Source organism: Grammomys surdaster, unplaced genomic scaffold, assembly GCF_004785775.1.
Source record: "Grammomys surdaster isolate TR1022 unplaced genomic scaffold, NIH_TR_1.0 372, whole genome shotgun sequence".
NCBI classification, from domain to species: Eukaryota; Metazoa; Chordata; class Mammalia; order Rodentia; family Muridae; genus Grammomys; species Grammomys surdaster.
Window position 1 is genome coordinate 10,174,153 of NW_021604791.1, and position 14,179 is coordinate 10,188,331.

Genomic DNA, 14,179 nt, shown 5'->3' on the forward strand with positions numbered 1-14,179 from the left:
TTTATAATAGAACACATGTTTTAGTCAGTCAGGTCTGCCTTATGACTAACCATTAGGGATAACATTTCAGAGCAGTTACAGGATCGTAGGTTAATTTTTCAAGGCTTATTATTAACATAAAATTACAAAATAAGACTAACTATTCACTAGGAGCCACCTTTGAAAGACGCCTAATGCGTGAAATCCTGGGCTTAGGAGTTGAAAGCCTTACTTTTTGCATTGCCTACAGAATGGCAATGGGCAGTTAGGTGGGACAGGGTTAGGGGACACTATTTTTAGTACCTGCTGTTTGAGTGGGGCCTGCTAAAGTTATACAGGAGTGTATGGTATTATGAGACTTCTGGAATTTTGGTTTCTTTAAAAAACACAAATATTACGTTTTCATTTTTAATCCCAGGTGTGGGGATGTGAGGCTACTTTGAAGCCGCTGACTGTGATTTGCCTCGTGCTCTAGCAGAGGCGTAGTTTTGCCAGCTGCAGATCGTTTCTGCGATTGGGTGATGTTTGGAATTCTGGGAAATTTTCAGAGGGTATAGAAAGGCTAGAGCTAGGCTCGGTGAGGTTGTTGGTTTTTCAGAGGATTGGTTGCTGTTTGTTAGTAGTTATGCTCAAAGAAGAAAGAAGAAAACATTAGATTCAAGGATCTCTATTTCTCTCTCTCTCTCTCTCTCTCTCTCTCTTTCTCTCTCTCTCCTTTCTATTTCTTTCTCTTTCATCTAGTGATGGAGATGAAACAGGGTGGTGGGGATGAAGGGTGGGAAAAAGAAGAACCCATAAAGCCGCAAAGGCTTGCTACAGCAGGGTCTTGGCTAGGCCCTGATGGTGAGATTGAGTTAATAGCCTGGAATTGAAAGACTCAGCTTGTTAAAACCAGCTCTTGCGTCCACTAATGGGGCAGCAGAAATGACAGGAGAGGTACTGAAACTCATCCAAAGGATTATCTAGAAAAATAGTGGATTAGAATGAGCCTTACGGCACTAAGTTCATTCACAGAACTTTAGTCAGTTAAGGTGAAATAAACGCCAAGATCAAGGAAGCATCCCGATAGCTGTCTGTACCCATTTTCCTCCATGAAGACACAATCCTGGGTCTAGGCAGTCAGTAAATTCCTTGAGGACCTGAGTTATATCTCAATACCTACATAAAAAGAGCCGGGTATGGTAGTGTGTGCTTGTAATTCTAGCACAGGGAGGTAGAGGCAGACAGCCTAATCTACTTGGTAAGTTCTAGGCCAGTGAGAGACCCTGTTTGAATATGTTAGGTAGATGGTGCCTGAGAGACAATACCCAAAGTTGTCCTCTGGAATTTTGTGCTCGTGCGTGCGTGCACATGCACACACGCACACACACATACACACACACACACACACACACACACACACACACGAAATACATTGTCCACAATCCTTTGTAAAACATACATCCATCTTGATGAATCTTGAAGAATTAGATGTGCTTTTGTAACTAAGGAATCTGGTTTTCAAAGGAGCTGGATTTCTGAAGTACTGGGTTCATTTTCATGCATCCAAGAACAATGTATTAATGCCTGCAGTACCAGGGACGCTGCTACGTGGAAGTCTAAGCCTATCACTGCTTTCATCTTTTGTTTTGTTCTAGGTTGTTCATGATGCTAACACACTTTATATTTTTGCACCTAGTCCACAAAGCAGGGACCGATGGGTGAAGAAGTTAAAAGAAGGTAAAAACTGATGTATTTTATGTAATTTTATGTAAGATGTGATGTATTTTATGATATCACACACAAAAAGAACCCAACCCAGAAGTATTGCTAGCATAGCTCTTGCATTTATAATAAATTATAATGAGTATCTCTCCAAGGGCAGTCAGTCCTTGTAAGTGGTAACATACTGAAGACAGCTTCCCGTTTTAAAATCTTATTTTTTTCTAGTTAAATGTTTTTTTCCTAATAAAAGCATCCTTCTATTTATTGTACGGTGTGGTTAGAAGTGATAAAGCTCGGGCTTTTATGGTAGTCGGGTTTCTATTTCCTAAGAAACTTGGTGTGGTCAAACACTTGGTGTGGATGGAGTCACATTTTCATGACGAAGTGCTTAAATGGGCAGTCTGTCGTGCACAATGCTCCCTACTTTGATGGAACACAGTGGTCGTGGGCATTAATCCATCATGGAGTAACAGTGGTTCACTTCTCTTCACATGAGTGTTTCAAAAAAAAAAGGGGGGAGGGAGGAAGAGGGGACAGAGAAAGGGGGGGGACAGGGAAAGAACCATCTAGCCATTTTTAATATTGAATATATGACATCACAATGGCATGCTCACAACAAGCATGAAGTGATGATCGACAGCTACTGACCGGGAGTTTTAGTTTGTTTTATTTCACTAACCATTCATGTGCCCATTCTGTGAATTGCAGAAATAAAGAACAACAATAATATCATGATTAAATACCATCCTAAATTCTGGGCAGACGGAAGTTACCAGTGCTGTAGACAGACAGAAAAACTAGCACCCGGATGTGAAAAGTACAATCTTTTTGAGAGTAGTAAGTATCCATCTGACTCGTTAGCTGTGGTATACGCAGTAAGAGCGGACTGTTGGTGTTGGGGAGGTGATTGGGATTTTGATGCTGATTGAGTGGAACACACTACCCAGAAAAGTAGAAATGTAGGGCAGATACAGCCTCTGAGAGTGATGGGTTTATGTAGCAGTGGGACTTTGCAGAGGCGAGATCTCTTTGAGGTGCTTTAATTCCAACAGTGAGGTCTGTTACAATGAATCAGTTTAAAGTGTGGGCCGTAGATGACGATGCATGCCTGGAATCCCAGGCTCAGATGCACCCAGGACCCCTATAAACCTTTACTGTGAGAGGCTCTTCTTAGTCACGAATGAAAACCACAGAGACCAAAAGCTACTAGTACTGAGGAGGATGGGATGTCCTGTGCTGTCACCCTGCATTGTGACTGCCATGTGAGTAACATCAGTGAGACTTCTGGGGAGGGGGGATAGTGGCCATTTGTCGGGGCTGTTGCCTTGGGCAAGAACAGCTCTGATTCTGAGTTTCTCTGCTCTGAATCTTCCTGAGTAGTCATCCTGACATTCACCTAGCACATAAACTAGAGAGACCAGGCTTCCAGGCTGTTGCTATTGCATACCTAGGAAACGTCCAGCCTCCCTTGCTGTAGAAATGACTGAGAAGTTACAGTTAGTTAAAGTTAGTAATTTGTTTGTATCTTATGTAGAGATATAAACAGAGGCAAGCCACTGGCCCGGATCTGGCAGGCGTGCTTCTGCGGTGGCCCTGCTGGTGGCTGGAGAGGTTGTTCTAAATCTGCTATACGTTCTCCTTTGGTCACAGGGTAATGAAAGGATTTAGGGTGCCCACAGAAGGTTTTTAGAGGGACAGGGCCTAAATTGGCCCATCTCTTTAATTAGAACTTCATCTGCGTTCACTAACTGAGTAGCTACGTGTCACACCAAATTCAAGAACTGGCGAGGGGCCAGAGCTGATGTTTTTCTCAGTGTTGCCATCACAGTGGTACCACCTTATCTTCAGAGGATCTGTCCCCAGGTTATACTGAATGTTATATTATACTCTTACCCAATACATACACACATACGTACCAGCCATAAAGTAATTTATGATTTGGGCACGGTAAGAGATTAACTACGATACATGCCAACAAAATAGAACAACTCTAATCTCATGCCGTAATAAAAATTACTACATACTTTCTTATTGTGTTATCTTAGTAATAGCAGTTTTTTTCTTAACTTATTGAGACCTTTCACCTTTTCAGATCAAGGGTTCATTTTTTGGGGGGAGGGGGAGGCTTCTTTTTGGTGTATCTGAGTGCCAGCATTGCTATGCTTTTCACTGGGGTCATCAGTTAAAAATGAACAATGCACTGTGATACCAACACAGTTGATATGGGAGCCTGGATGATAACCGACCAATGGCGCGGATAGTGGATGCGGTGTGGATGTGCTGGACCCAGGGGTGATTCATGGCCGGGGAGGGTGTGAACAGACAACTAAAGAATGTTATCACATGTCCCAGGAGAGCGTGCAAACGAAAGCTCTCGTGTTGCTTCACTTAGTATTTTCATACCATGGCTCTCACGCTAGTGCAACTCAGTCTGTGGGAGGTGAAGCCACAGAGAAGGGAACACCACCATAACCAGCGTATGTGTTAATTCATCTGCTTTTCCGTGATGCTAAACATTGAGCCAGGGCCTCATACTGCTAAGCGCTCACTCTGTCAGACCCCATCTCCACTTTATCTTTCGATTCACCAAGAATAAGTAAGAGGCCAGATGATCCTGTGGAGGCAATCCTGGGGTCCTCTTGTTAGCATAGGTCGGGCGTTGGGCACAGCAGCTCCCTGCCGGACTGCTCATTCGCTGACACTAGTATCTTCCGTCAATTCTTGTGGGACACCACCGTGATTTACAGTTATTGGCATTTACAGGTATAAGAAAGACCCTGCCTCCTGCTCCAGAAATAAAGAAGGTGAGTGGTCTCTGCCTTTACATGCTTTGATGCCTGTAGTTTTAAATGCATGCTCCCACCCCAGCCTACAACCGAGCTACGACCGAGCTACCAGCCTGCTTCTGCTCCCTTTTGTTCTATCTGGCTTAGCTCCGGGATCTGCACCGCCAGCACTGACCAGCTTCTCTCTCCTACCTGCCTTTGCTCCCAGAGGGGTGACGTTGCCAGCCCACTCCCGAGATCCTAGAATCTGCGGATAAAGAATCAGCTTTATTTTAGAAGTTGCTGACTTGGCACACTTGGTGGGCTCAGATATCGCCAGCCTGGATATTATCTATCAGATATTATCTACCTCTCTTCACCTGCCCTAAACTTAGTGGCTTGTATCTGCTAGCCCCTGCTGATCTCCTTGGCCCCTGCCTGTAGCAGAGGCTGAAGGCCCTTGATGCCCAGAAATCGTACATGATTGCTGCTTTTTTTTCTTGTTCCAAAGCATGGCAGAAAAGCCCCCTCTCTCCTTCCCTGTGTCTCCGTTTTCTCTTGGGACCTGGAAGTCCTGCCTGTACCTTCTGTTTAGCAATTGGTCCCTTGCCTTCTTTATATTGACAAGTCAAGAACCAACTGGGGAACAAGACCTTAGCGACAGAACCTCCCCTAACATGTCTTTAAGTTGTGTTTGAGATGGGTCTGTGCTTTCCTGACTACATTATGTTCAGCCATGCCGTACTGCTTTCTTCCAGGACCGCCTGAGAAGCAGGTGTGCTGGAGCTTGTTTGTTCTCATTGGAATAGTTCTTGATGTCAGCACTATTAGCGTAGTTCTTTAGCTTTTGTTGTTGGGGTCAAGTTTATCACTGTTACCTGCTGGCATTTGGCTTCAGGAGTCACTGGGGAGGTGTGACATTTTAAAGGCATATGTCTGTCTGAAGAACACAGCACAATAAAGGAGTGGCTTTGGAAACTTAATGATATGTCCGTGTAGTGGGGTATGGTGGAATAACACGTAATTTGGACCCAGTCAGGACCTTAGCCGATAAGAACTGTGGGTGACTATGGGTAGCTTGCTTCAACTGTAACTTAGGACTGATTTCATAATAGCATCATGAAGAATAAGTAAGAAAACACGTAAGAGCCTAAGAGTATGCTTTACATATTGAAGAGATAAGGGTATACACTTGCTCTGAGCGGAGGATCTGTTGACAGAGTCCATGATGCACCAGTCTCCTAACACATGTGGTCCTTCAGTCTGCCTAGTTCCTTACTTGTGAGTTCTCATTCTCTCTCTCTCTCTCTCTCTCTCTCTCTCTCTCTCTCTCTCTCTCTCCCTCTCTTGTCTCTCTCTCTCTGACCTGAGAACAAACAAGCAATTGTCAAGCAAAACCCTTGTAATACTCTTGAATCTTGAACTCTTAAAAAGTCCAACAGCACCAGCACTGTCATGGAGGGCTCACCAGGCTTCGTTGGGTGGGTTACGCTAGACCCGAGGCTTTCCTCTAGGGTGACTTGTGGCTCCTGTAGTGTTTTACTGCTGAGCCTCACGGTCACTTCAAATAGAAGCCGAACTTGACAGCGTTGCTCTCTCTGCATAGAGAAGGCCTCCTCCACCAATCCCCCCAGAAGAAGAAAATACTGAAGAAATTGTTGTAGCGATGTATGATTTCCAAGCGACAGAAGCACACGACCTCAGGTTAGAGAGAGGCCAAGAGTACATCATCCTGGAAAAGAATGACATCCATTGGTGGAGAGCCAGAGATAAGTATGGGTAAGTGCCTCGTTTGCGTGCGGCTCCCAGTGGGTGTGAGTTACACGCTGAGGGAAGTGTGAACACCCTAATTGCTTGAAACAGGCTAGTCCAGTTGGCCTCAAGTGTAAGCAAACTGAATTTGCAGCCTCATGAGGTAGATTTAAATTTTTATTTAAAACGTAGATTTATTTTTGCTATTGGTGTGTGTGTGTGTTTGTGTGTGTGTGTGTGTACGTGCGCTAGTGCCTGCCTGCATGCCAAGGTGTACTCAGAGGATAACTGTGGAGCTGGTTTTCTCCATCAGCCTTTACCTGGGTTTCAGGGATCAAATTCAGGTTGTTTGGTTTGAGTGGCTGATTCCTTTATCCACTAAACTATCTCACTAACCCTGAAGTATATCCTTAGTGACCACTCAATAAATGTGAATTAATCAGTTACCTCCTTCCAGGAGTTTGAATACATTATACTTAGTTCTCATTCACTAAAGCTGTTCTATCTTCCCTCTTTTCCTCCTCCTCCCTTCCCTCCCCTCCCTTCTTCCCTTCCTCCCTTCTTCCCTCCCTCCCTCCCTCCCTCCCTCCCTCCTTCCCTCCCTCACTTTCTTCCTTCCTTCCTCTTTCTTTCCTTTCTTCCTCCTTGCTCCCTCCCCTCTCCCCCCTTCTTTGTATGTGTTCTGGGATCAAATTTGGATCACACATGCTCCACAAGCACTTGACATTTAGCTACATTTTTTGTAAGAAATAATTTATTGTAATTTCTGTGCGTGTGTGTATATTCACAGTATAAGAGAACAACTTGTTATTTGAATTTTCATTCTTTCCATCAATGTGTATATAAGTATACATGTGTATAAAATACATGTCTGTGTATATACAGCAAATATTACTCGTACAGGTAATTTAAGGCTTAAGAGAAGTGACCATTGGTATGTGCTTCCACACCTGACTTGGATGTCTCCTGTGGAGTTTTGTTTGTTTGTCTTTTTGTTTTGTTTTACAATAGCCCTGTCCACTTTTCATTTTTGATCTGTTGATGAGTCAAGTTTATTTCCCTTATAAAATGAACCATCACCTATATCAAGTGGACTCTCCCCTTCCTGGAATGTTCGTTGTACCTTGAGATCATCTCATTTTTTTTGTAATCTGGTGGTTGGAGTTAGAAGGTTGGTCACCTTAGAGATCCTCTCTAGCTGTGCTGTTGTCAGTGGTACTGAGAGTGCTCATGGTTCAGGAGCTGGCCTTACAGACACACGGTAGAGTTCTCATCTTGTTTTCCCTCTTGATGCTAGCATTGACTCATGATTCTATTTAGAACCACTCTTTTCTTAGGCATTACCAAACAGCGCCTTTTCCAACTCTGCCAGCACACACAGCGTTTCATTCTCCAAGGAACTGCTCTATGGATGATTGTGTTAGTCCCCACAGGAAAGGCAGTTAAGGCTGTTCTTTACTCTCACCGTTTTCCAGAAGGACTTGATGGCTGGACTTCCTCTGATGATGACAGTGGTACCCAGTAGTTTTTGTTACTGTTGTGGATTCTTTTGTGGAGGTTTTGATCTAAAATAGTCGTCATTCTGTTGGCTTAGGTCAGTGGTAGCTGCTGCGATTTTTCTTTTTTTTCTGGCTCAGTAAAATAATTCAAATTCACCTTGTGTTTGTCCTTACCAGACATGCAGTTTGATATTTCAGAGGAATTCTGCCTCTTTGCAGTCTTAAACAGTGTTTTATAGATAACAAGTGGAATTCTGGGATTCTATTTGCTGGTATACTGTTATTGCTTCTAGGCTTCTCTTGCTGCAGAAAAGAATATGTGCAAGCATGCCATGCATGTGTGTGGTGCGTGTCATGCATGCATGTGTAGGATGAGCTGTTACTAAAAGGTTCAGTGCCAAATAAAACACTATAAAGCTTCTACTTAAAAAAAAATGTATACATGAGTATTATGGCTCCTACAGTGCTGTGTACATAGGAGTCACTGGGGACAAAATGGAAGGTTCCTTTGTACCACACAGGCCTTCTCAAGTCCTATCTCTCAATAATTTTCCTTTTTAACAAGTTTCTCATGATACCAATTCAAAGAGCGTGTACTCCCCCTTGGATGCTGTCCTGCAGTGCTTGCTGAGGTATTAGAGCAGCCAGTGATGCCATTCGATACTTGCACTTTATGATGTCGCAGTTTCTTTTCTTTTTTTTTTTTTTTTTGGGTTTTCGAGACAGGGTTTCTCTGTATAGCCCTGGCTGTCCTAGAACTCACTCTGTAGACCAGGCTGGCCTAGAACTTAGAAATCCGCCTGCCTCTGCCTCCCAAGTGCTGGGATTACAGGCGTGCGCCACCACCACCCGGCGATGTCGCAGTTTCTTTAAGACAGTCCTAGACATGGTCATTATCTTTTGACCAGCATCATGGGATATTGGCAAGTTCAGACCCTGATGCTGCCTGACTTTGGGAAGGGGCATGAGAGAACATCTTAGTCTAGGTTTTGGTTTTCTCATGAAAAGTTGAGTATTATAACATCTCTATAGTCATAATCTTGGTGAGGGTCAAATGTGGACATACATTGTAAAGTGTCAGACAGTAAGGATATATCGAATTATCGGGATAGGCGGGGTTTCATGTAAACTTTAGGTAACGGGCTTTAGAAAACCAGTTTCCTTTCTTTAAACAGAAAAGTAAAGTCACTTCTGTTTGTTTGCTTATCCTGCTTCTAGGAGTGAAGGCTACATTCCAAGTAATTATGTCACAGGAAAGAAATCCAACAACTTAGATCAATATGAGTAAGTAATCGTTTACCTCGTAAGTGCGGAGAGCCAGAAGCTATTGCTTTCCGAATTGTGTAAGACATTTTAAAGATGAGGGGATAACCTCACTGTCTTTAGAAGGTGCCAACATATCCTTAACTCTGCCGTCTGACCTAGTAAAAACCTGAGGCTTACCTCTATAAGGCACTTTCTTTGAGTATCTTGTGTGTGAATACCATTACTTCAGCAGGCATAGGTGAACTGAGTTTGAACGACCACAGCTCAGCTGAGTCTGAAGTAAATATCATTGTTCATTCACTCAAGGTAAGGGAACAACCTTTCCCAGAGGAAATGTTTCATTGTTTCTTTTTCTTTCAAATGAAAACAACACTGTGTGATTATAGTTTTTTTAAAACTTTGAAAACAGGAAAAAACATTACTAAGAAAATATGATGAATAAGAGTTGACCTCCGTCATTAATGATGTTTTTCTTCTTCCACTGAGCAACAAGTGTGTTTCGAGTTTGTTTTTCTTCCTGCCATTAAATAGTCTTGGACAATATTTTCATAGCTGCATTATAGCTCATTCAGTCATAAATTTATAAAATGTTTGATGAGTTCCTGGTATCCATCTAGTGTTGGGCAAGGTCCAATGGCTACAAGCAGAATATGGACGCATAATAATACAATTGCCTTCTTATTAGTGAGGTATTGGACTGTTTCAGGTGATTTTGCTATAGTAAAATAATTGGGATAATTTCTTCTACCGTCTTAAACCATCTCTCTGAAATCCTTTGTTGAGATTCCTGATGCATGCTGCCTGAACCCTTCATAGAAACATGTTGCTTTCTATGCTCATAGGCAGTGCATACGATTCTAAAGCATGGCCCATAGGTATCAATGCTCTTGTGATCCTCCTGAGGCAGAGTGTTAATATGATGGGCGCTCCCTTAAAGCAACAAGCAGTTCTCTACCCATCTCACCGTGACGACATGGGCATCTCAAAATCTAGAGGACCACCAGGGTCTAACAGCCCCAGCATCAGTGGCATGGTCCCTCAATGTGATGTTAGAAGTAGAAATGTGCACGGTATACAATTATGCATTTTTACCAAAACGGACTGTGTGCTTGACAACCTTTCCGTAGGATTGAGATGGAGCGGAAGAGCTCTTGTTGCCCAGTATCTTTGTGTTTTCTGTGTATGTAGATATGCAAATGCTTACCCTGTGTTATAGTGGTCTTTACTGCTTGTGTAGTGGCATACTGCACAGGTTTGTAACATAGCACCTGAAAGCTATTGCCTGCTTCATGTAGTCTGGGAAGTGGGGGTGTGGTTGTACGTGTTACCATGAGTATAGTGGGCTGTATGGGCTAGGTCTTTTCAGTGCATTCCATGAGACTTCCTTAATGACAGTTGCCAGGCTATGTATTTCTCTGGGGTTTCCTTATCATAATAGATAATTACGTAAAATATGGTAGTTTGGCTCTTAAATATCTCTTAGGAAAATACAACAAAATCCTTAGGAATAGGAAATATGCCCAAAGGCTCAAACTTCAACTGGTCTAAAATGACAGTACCAAGGACTAACTGAAAATATGTTTCTGGAAACCAGAGAAATCCTGGTGTAACTAGGAAGATTTCTTATGACTCACAGGATGCCAAATAAGGATTTTACTCCCGGAGTTTGTAACTTGGATATGACTGTTTGGGTTATAGCACCACTTGGAAATTTAATCTCACTGAAGAATTTCTCTCCTCTCCATGACTCCAGTGTGGGAGTCCCTCAGCATTCTGCCAGGGATGGGATTCCAGCTTGGCATTATGCCAGGCAGCGAGGCTGAAGGCTGCCCTCAGAGTCCCTGCTTTTCGCTTCCCTGTGTTTGGTTCTGTTTTGTTAGGGTTTACCCACATTTGTTGGGTTAGTAACACATCTTCCACATCCTCATGGAGGTTGAAGAGAATGTTTTTCTCTTTGGTTGAGCCAGTCAGGAATCCCAGACCTCTGTTGTCCTTGGGTCACACCCAGGTCTACCAGGGTTTTCAGTAATGTAGTTTGACCTAAGCACCTGTTTGGATACTAGAGATTCAGAAGCGCGCGCGTGCGCGCGCGCACACACACACACACACACACACACACACACACACACAGAGGGAGAGGGAGAGGGAGAGGGAGAGGGAGAGGGAGAGGGGAAAGGGGGAGAGGGAGAGAGGAGACTGACTGGGAAGAGCTGCTATAAAATAGCTATTACCAGCTAACTCATTTATTTCTTTGTTTATTATTCACTATACCTAAAGGGTCTAGGTTTGTGTATTAATATTATTCAGCTGCACATCATTGTAACAAATTCCTGGTTAAAAACAAGTCTATTTTGGCTTGAAGTTTTGGAGTTTCGGCTCCATGATATGGGATACATTGTTTTAACACTGCTGTGAGAAAGAAACCATGATGGGAACATGCACTAGGACAGACCTGTTTGCGTCATAACTGGAAAGCTGGGAGGAAGGGGCAGGGTTGCTCTAGGCCCCTCCAGAGATGTGCCCCTATGGCACAATAACTTCCTGTAAGGCCATTGCAGTGAGAAGTTCCACAGCCTTCCAATAGAGCTACCCTGGGCACCAAGCTGCTAGCACACAGGCCTTTGGCACAGAGTGTAAAGAGTATTGGCACAAGACATCCATAGATCAAGTTCTCAGCACAAAGGAGATTTATTTGCCCCAGAGGGACAAAGGGCAGGGAATAAGAGACAGAGACAGGAGACAGAGGATGAGGGAGAAGGGGACGGGAACAAGGGGGAGAGGGGTATTTTTCCCGTGGGAAGAGGAGAGAGGCACAAAGACCACCTCTGGATAGAAGAGAGGGACATGTGGCCCACGGCAAATGGCAGTTTATAAAAGTAAAAGGGGAAACCTTGTGTTTGGATGAGGTTAGTTTTAACTGGGCATGTTCATGTTAATTAGGTGAGCCAAAAGGGGCTTTTGATTGCTGGACTTCAATACTTTGATCACTGGACCTTGATAGTCAGCTTTAGGAGGCTGACAGCTCACAGAGCTGGGAACCTGGCGCACACTGCACAGCCTGCAGGCAGCTCAACAGGTTGGAGAGTGTTCTTCCTAAGTGACTCCTTTGATCCAAACCTCTTTCAGACACCTTGGTTAGCTTCAGCTTCTTCTTCTTGGTGATCTGAGAGTCTTTTATTCATCTTGTCTTGTCTGTGAGTGACTCTCGGCAGTCTTTTACTGTTTATTCTTGGAGATGGAGTGGATCAGCAACTCTTGTCAGTTTCAGGGACTTCCTGAAGCTATTTTGACTTCTTCACCTTCTGTGTTAAGGAGCTTCCTTCAGGATGGAATGTTTCAACCCATGAGAAAGTGCTACACAACAAGATCTTTTATTGAATAGGCTGGGCCAACAGTGGGAAATTCAGATGACCAAAGAGGCCCCAGTGACCTTAGGACTTTTGCAGTTTTTAGGAATTTATGGTGATGGAGGATTTATTGATAACTCAAAACATCTAGCAAAACAAACTTAAAATTGAAGGCCAGAGAAAATGATCTTATTCATACTTTTCAGGGTCCATTTGTTTATAGTCACATGGAGGGATGAGACTGTCTCTGGAGATAAGGAAGGGGATGACAGTACTTACAGTCTTCTCAAAAGCCAAGAAAGGGAAGATATGTGTGTCTCAGGGTATGGACCAGGTAGGAAGGAGTGCAGGTACTCAGGACAAAGTACAGAGTCAATGTAGAGCCTAGGGTAACCACAGGGTCTAGGTGTGTTGGACATCAGGAAGACTGGGATACCTGGATGGCCTGTTCTTCAGGGTTGCTCCTTATTTTTTGACCCTTGAATTCTACATGAAACTCAGTGAACTGGTACCACAGTGACCCGATGACCAGGCACCCTTGTAAGATGGAGTCTGGAATTAGATACAGTTTGAATTCAAGACAGTAATGTAAATTGAGATTTTCTGCATGGGTTAGTCATTGGAGCAGAATTCATCCTGGCTATGAATATCATAAAACATGGGAAATTATTTTTATGTTAAATGGTAAAGACTAATGAAATATGTACCTCCATGCCCGGACAGATAGAACTTGTGTTGGTTTGTAAAGCTATCCTGTGACAAATTCAGGTTGTGACATACAAATAACTTTTGATCCCATTTAACAGATGTGGGCATGCATCCTAAAAATGTGGGTAAAAAAACATCTGGTGCTATATTCATGAAAATATGTTATTGAGATTGTGAATGTTCTTACTCTGGTTGTGTATCTTTTTTTTTTGTTTTGTTTTGTTTTTCGAGACAGGGTTTCTCTGTGTAGCCCTGGCTGTCCTGGTACTCACTTGGTAGACCAGGCTGGCCTCGAACTCGAACTCAGAAATCCGCCTGTCTCTGCCTCCCAAGTGCTGGGATTAAAGGTGTGCGCCACCACCACCCGGCCCTGGTTGTGTATCTTATTGATATGTTTGTTATTGGTTTCCTGCCTTAGCTTTCTCGTCATACTGTGAATAAAAGGTAATTTTCAAAACCTGACAGGCATCTCTTTCTGATCAGGTGGTATTGCAGAAATACCAACAGAAGCAAAGCGGAGCAGCTCCTCAGAACGGAAGTAAGTGCACGTTCTCGGTTGCAAGTTGCATTTCAGCACAGGTTAATTTTAATAAATCCTTCATTCGAGGGTCCATTTCCTTATTCCTAAGGCCTGAAGGGGCTGTGATACAAACAAAAGCTGTCTTGTTCACATCACTTAAAGAAGACTACTAGAGTGTTAGTTTACAGTAACAAAGAGTCACAAATCCAGTGGCTCAAAGGTCAGGACTTCATCACTTACAGTACATCACTGGCAACATGGTTGAGGGGACACTGGCCAGCTTGAGCATAGTGAACATGACCCTAGCAGCCTTGCACTTCTCCTGGCTGGCTAAAAATAGTTATAGTCCTAAAGCTAGACACCAAGTCCATTCCTTTATTCAGCTATTACTTCCTCCTGAGACTTCTACCAAGGTCCAGCTATCAGAATATTGAAGTCTGGCAGTCAAAAACCCCCTTTGGCTCACCTAATTAACATGCCTGATTAAAATATACCACCAAATCCTAACCTATTCTAAGACAGACCTCCTCATTTTCTCATTTGTTGCTGTTTTTCTGCAGGAGTCAGAAATCAACCACTTTAACTTTTCTTTCCTGCTTAATAAATGATCTCTCTGTGAAAACAGGTGTTTGGGTGTAA

General features: G+C 43.3%; 1 protein-coding gene across 4 annotated transcripts in view; it reads left to right on the top strand.

Annotated features, from left to right (window-relative positions):
- The window catches only part of Tec (tec protein tyrosine kinase), a 110,430-nt gene that overhangs the window by 79,518 nt on the left and 16,733 nt on the right, over positions 1-14,179 (top strand). For 3 of the 4 annotated variants that reach the window (XM_028780728.1, XM_028780727.1, XM_028780729.1), the window contains exons 5-10: positions 1,617-1,698; positions 2,392-2,520; positions 4,447-4,487; positions 6,055-6,227; positions 8,918-8,983; positions 13,504-13,558. In XM_028780728.1, coding sequence (XP_028636561.1) covers positions 1,617-1,698; positions 2,392-2,520; positions 4,447-4,487; positions 6,055-6,227; positions 8,918-8,983; positions 13,504-13,558 — 546 coding nt within the window. The remainder of the gene's footprint in view (positions 1-1,616; positions 1,699-2,391; positions 2,521-4,446; positions 4,488-6,054; positions 6,228-8,917; positions 8,984-13,503; positions 13,559-14,179) is intronic. The other variant, XM_028780730.1, reaches the window with a different exon arrangement.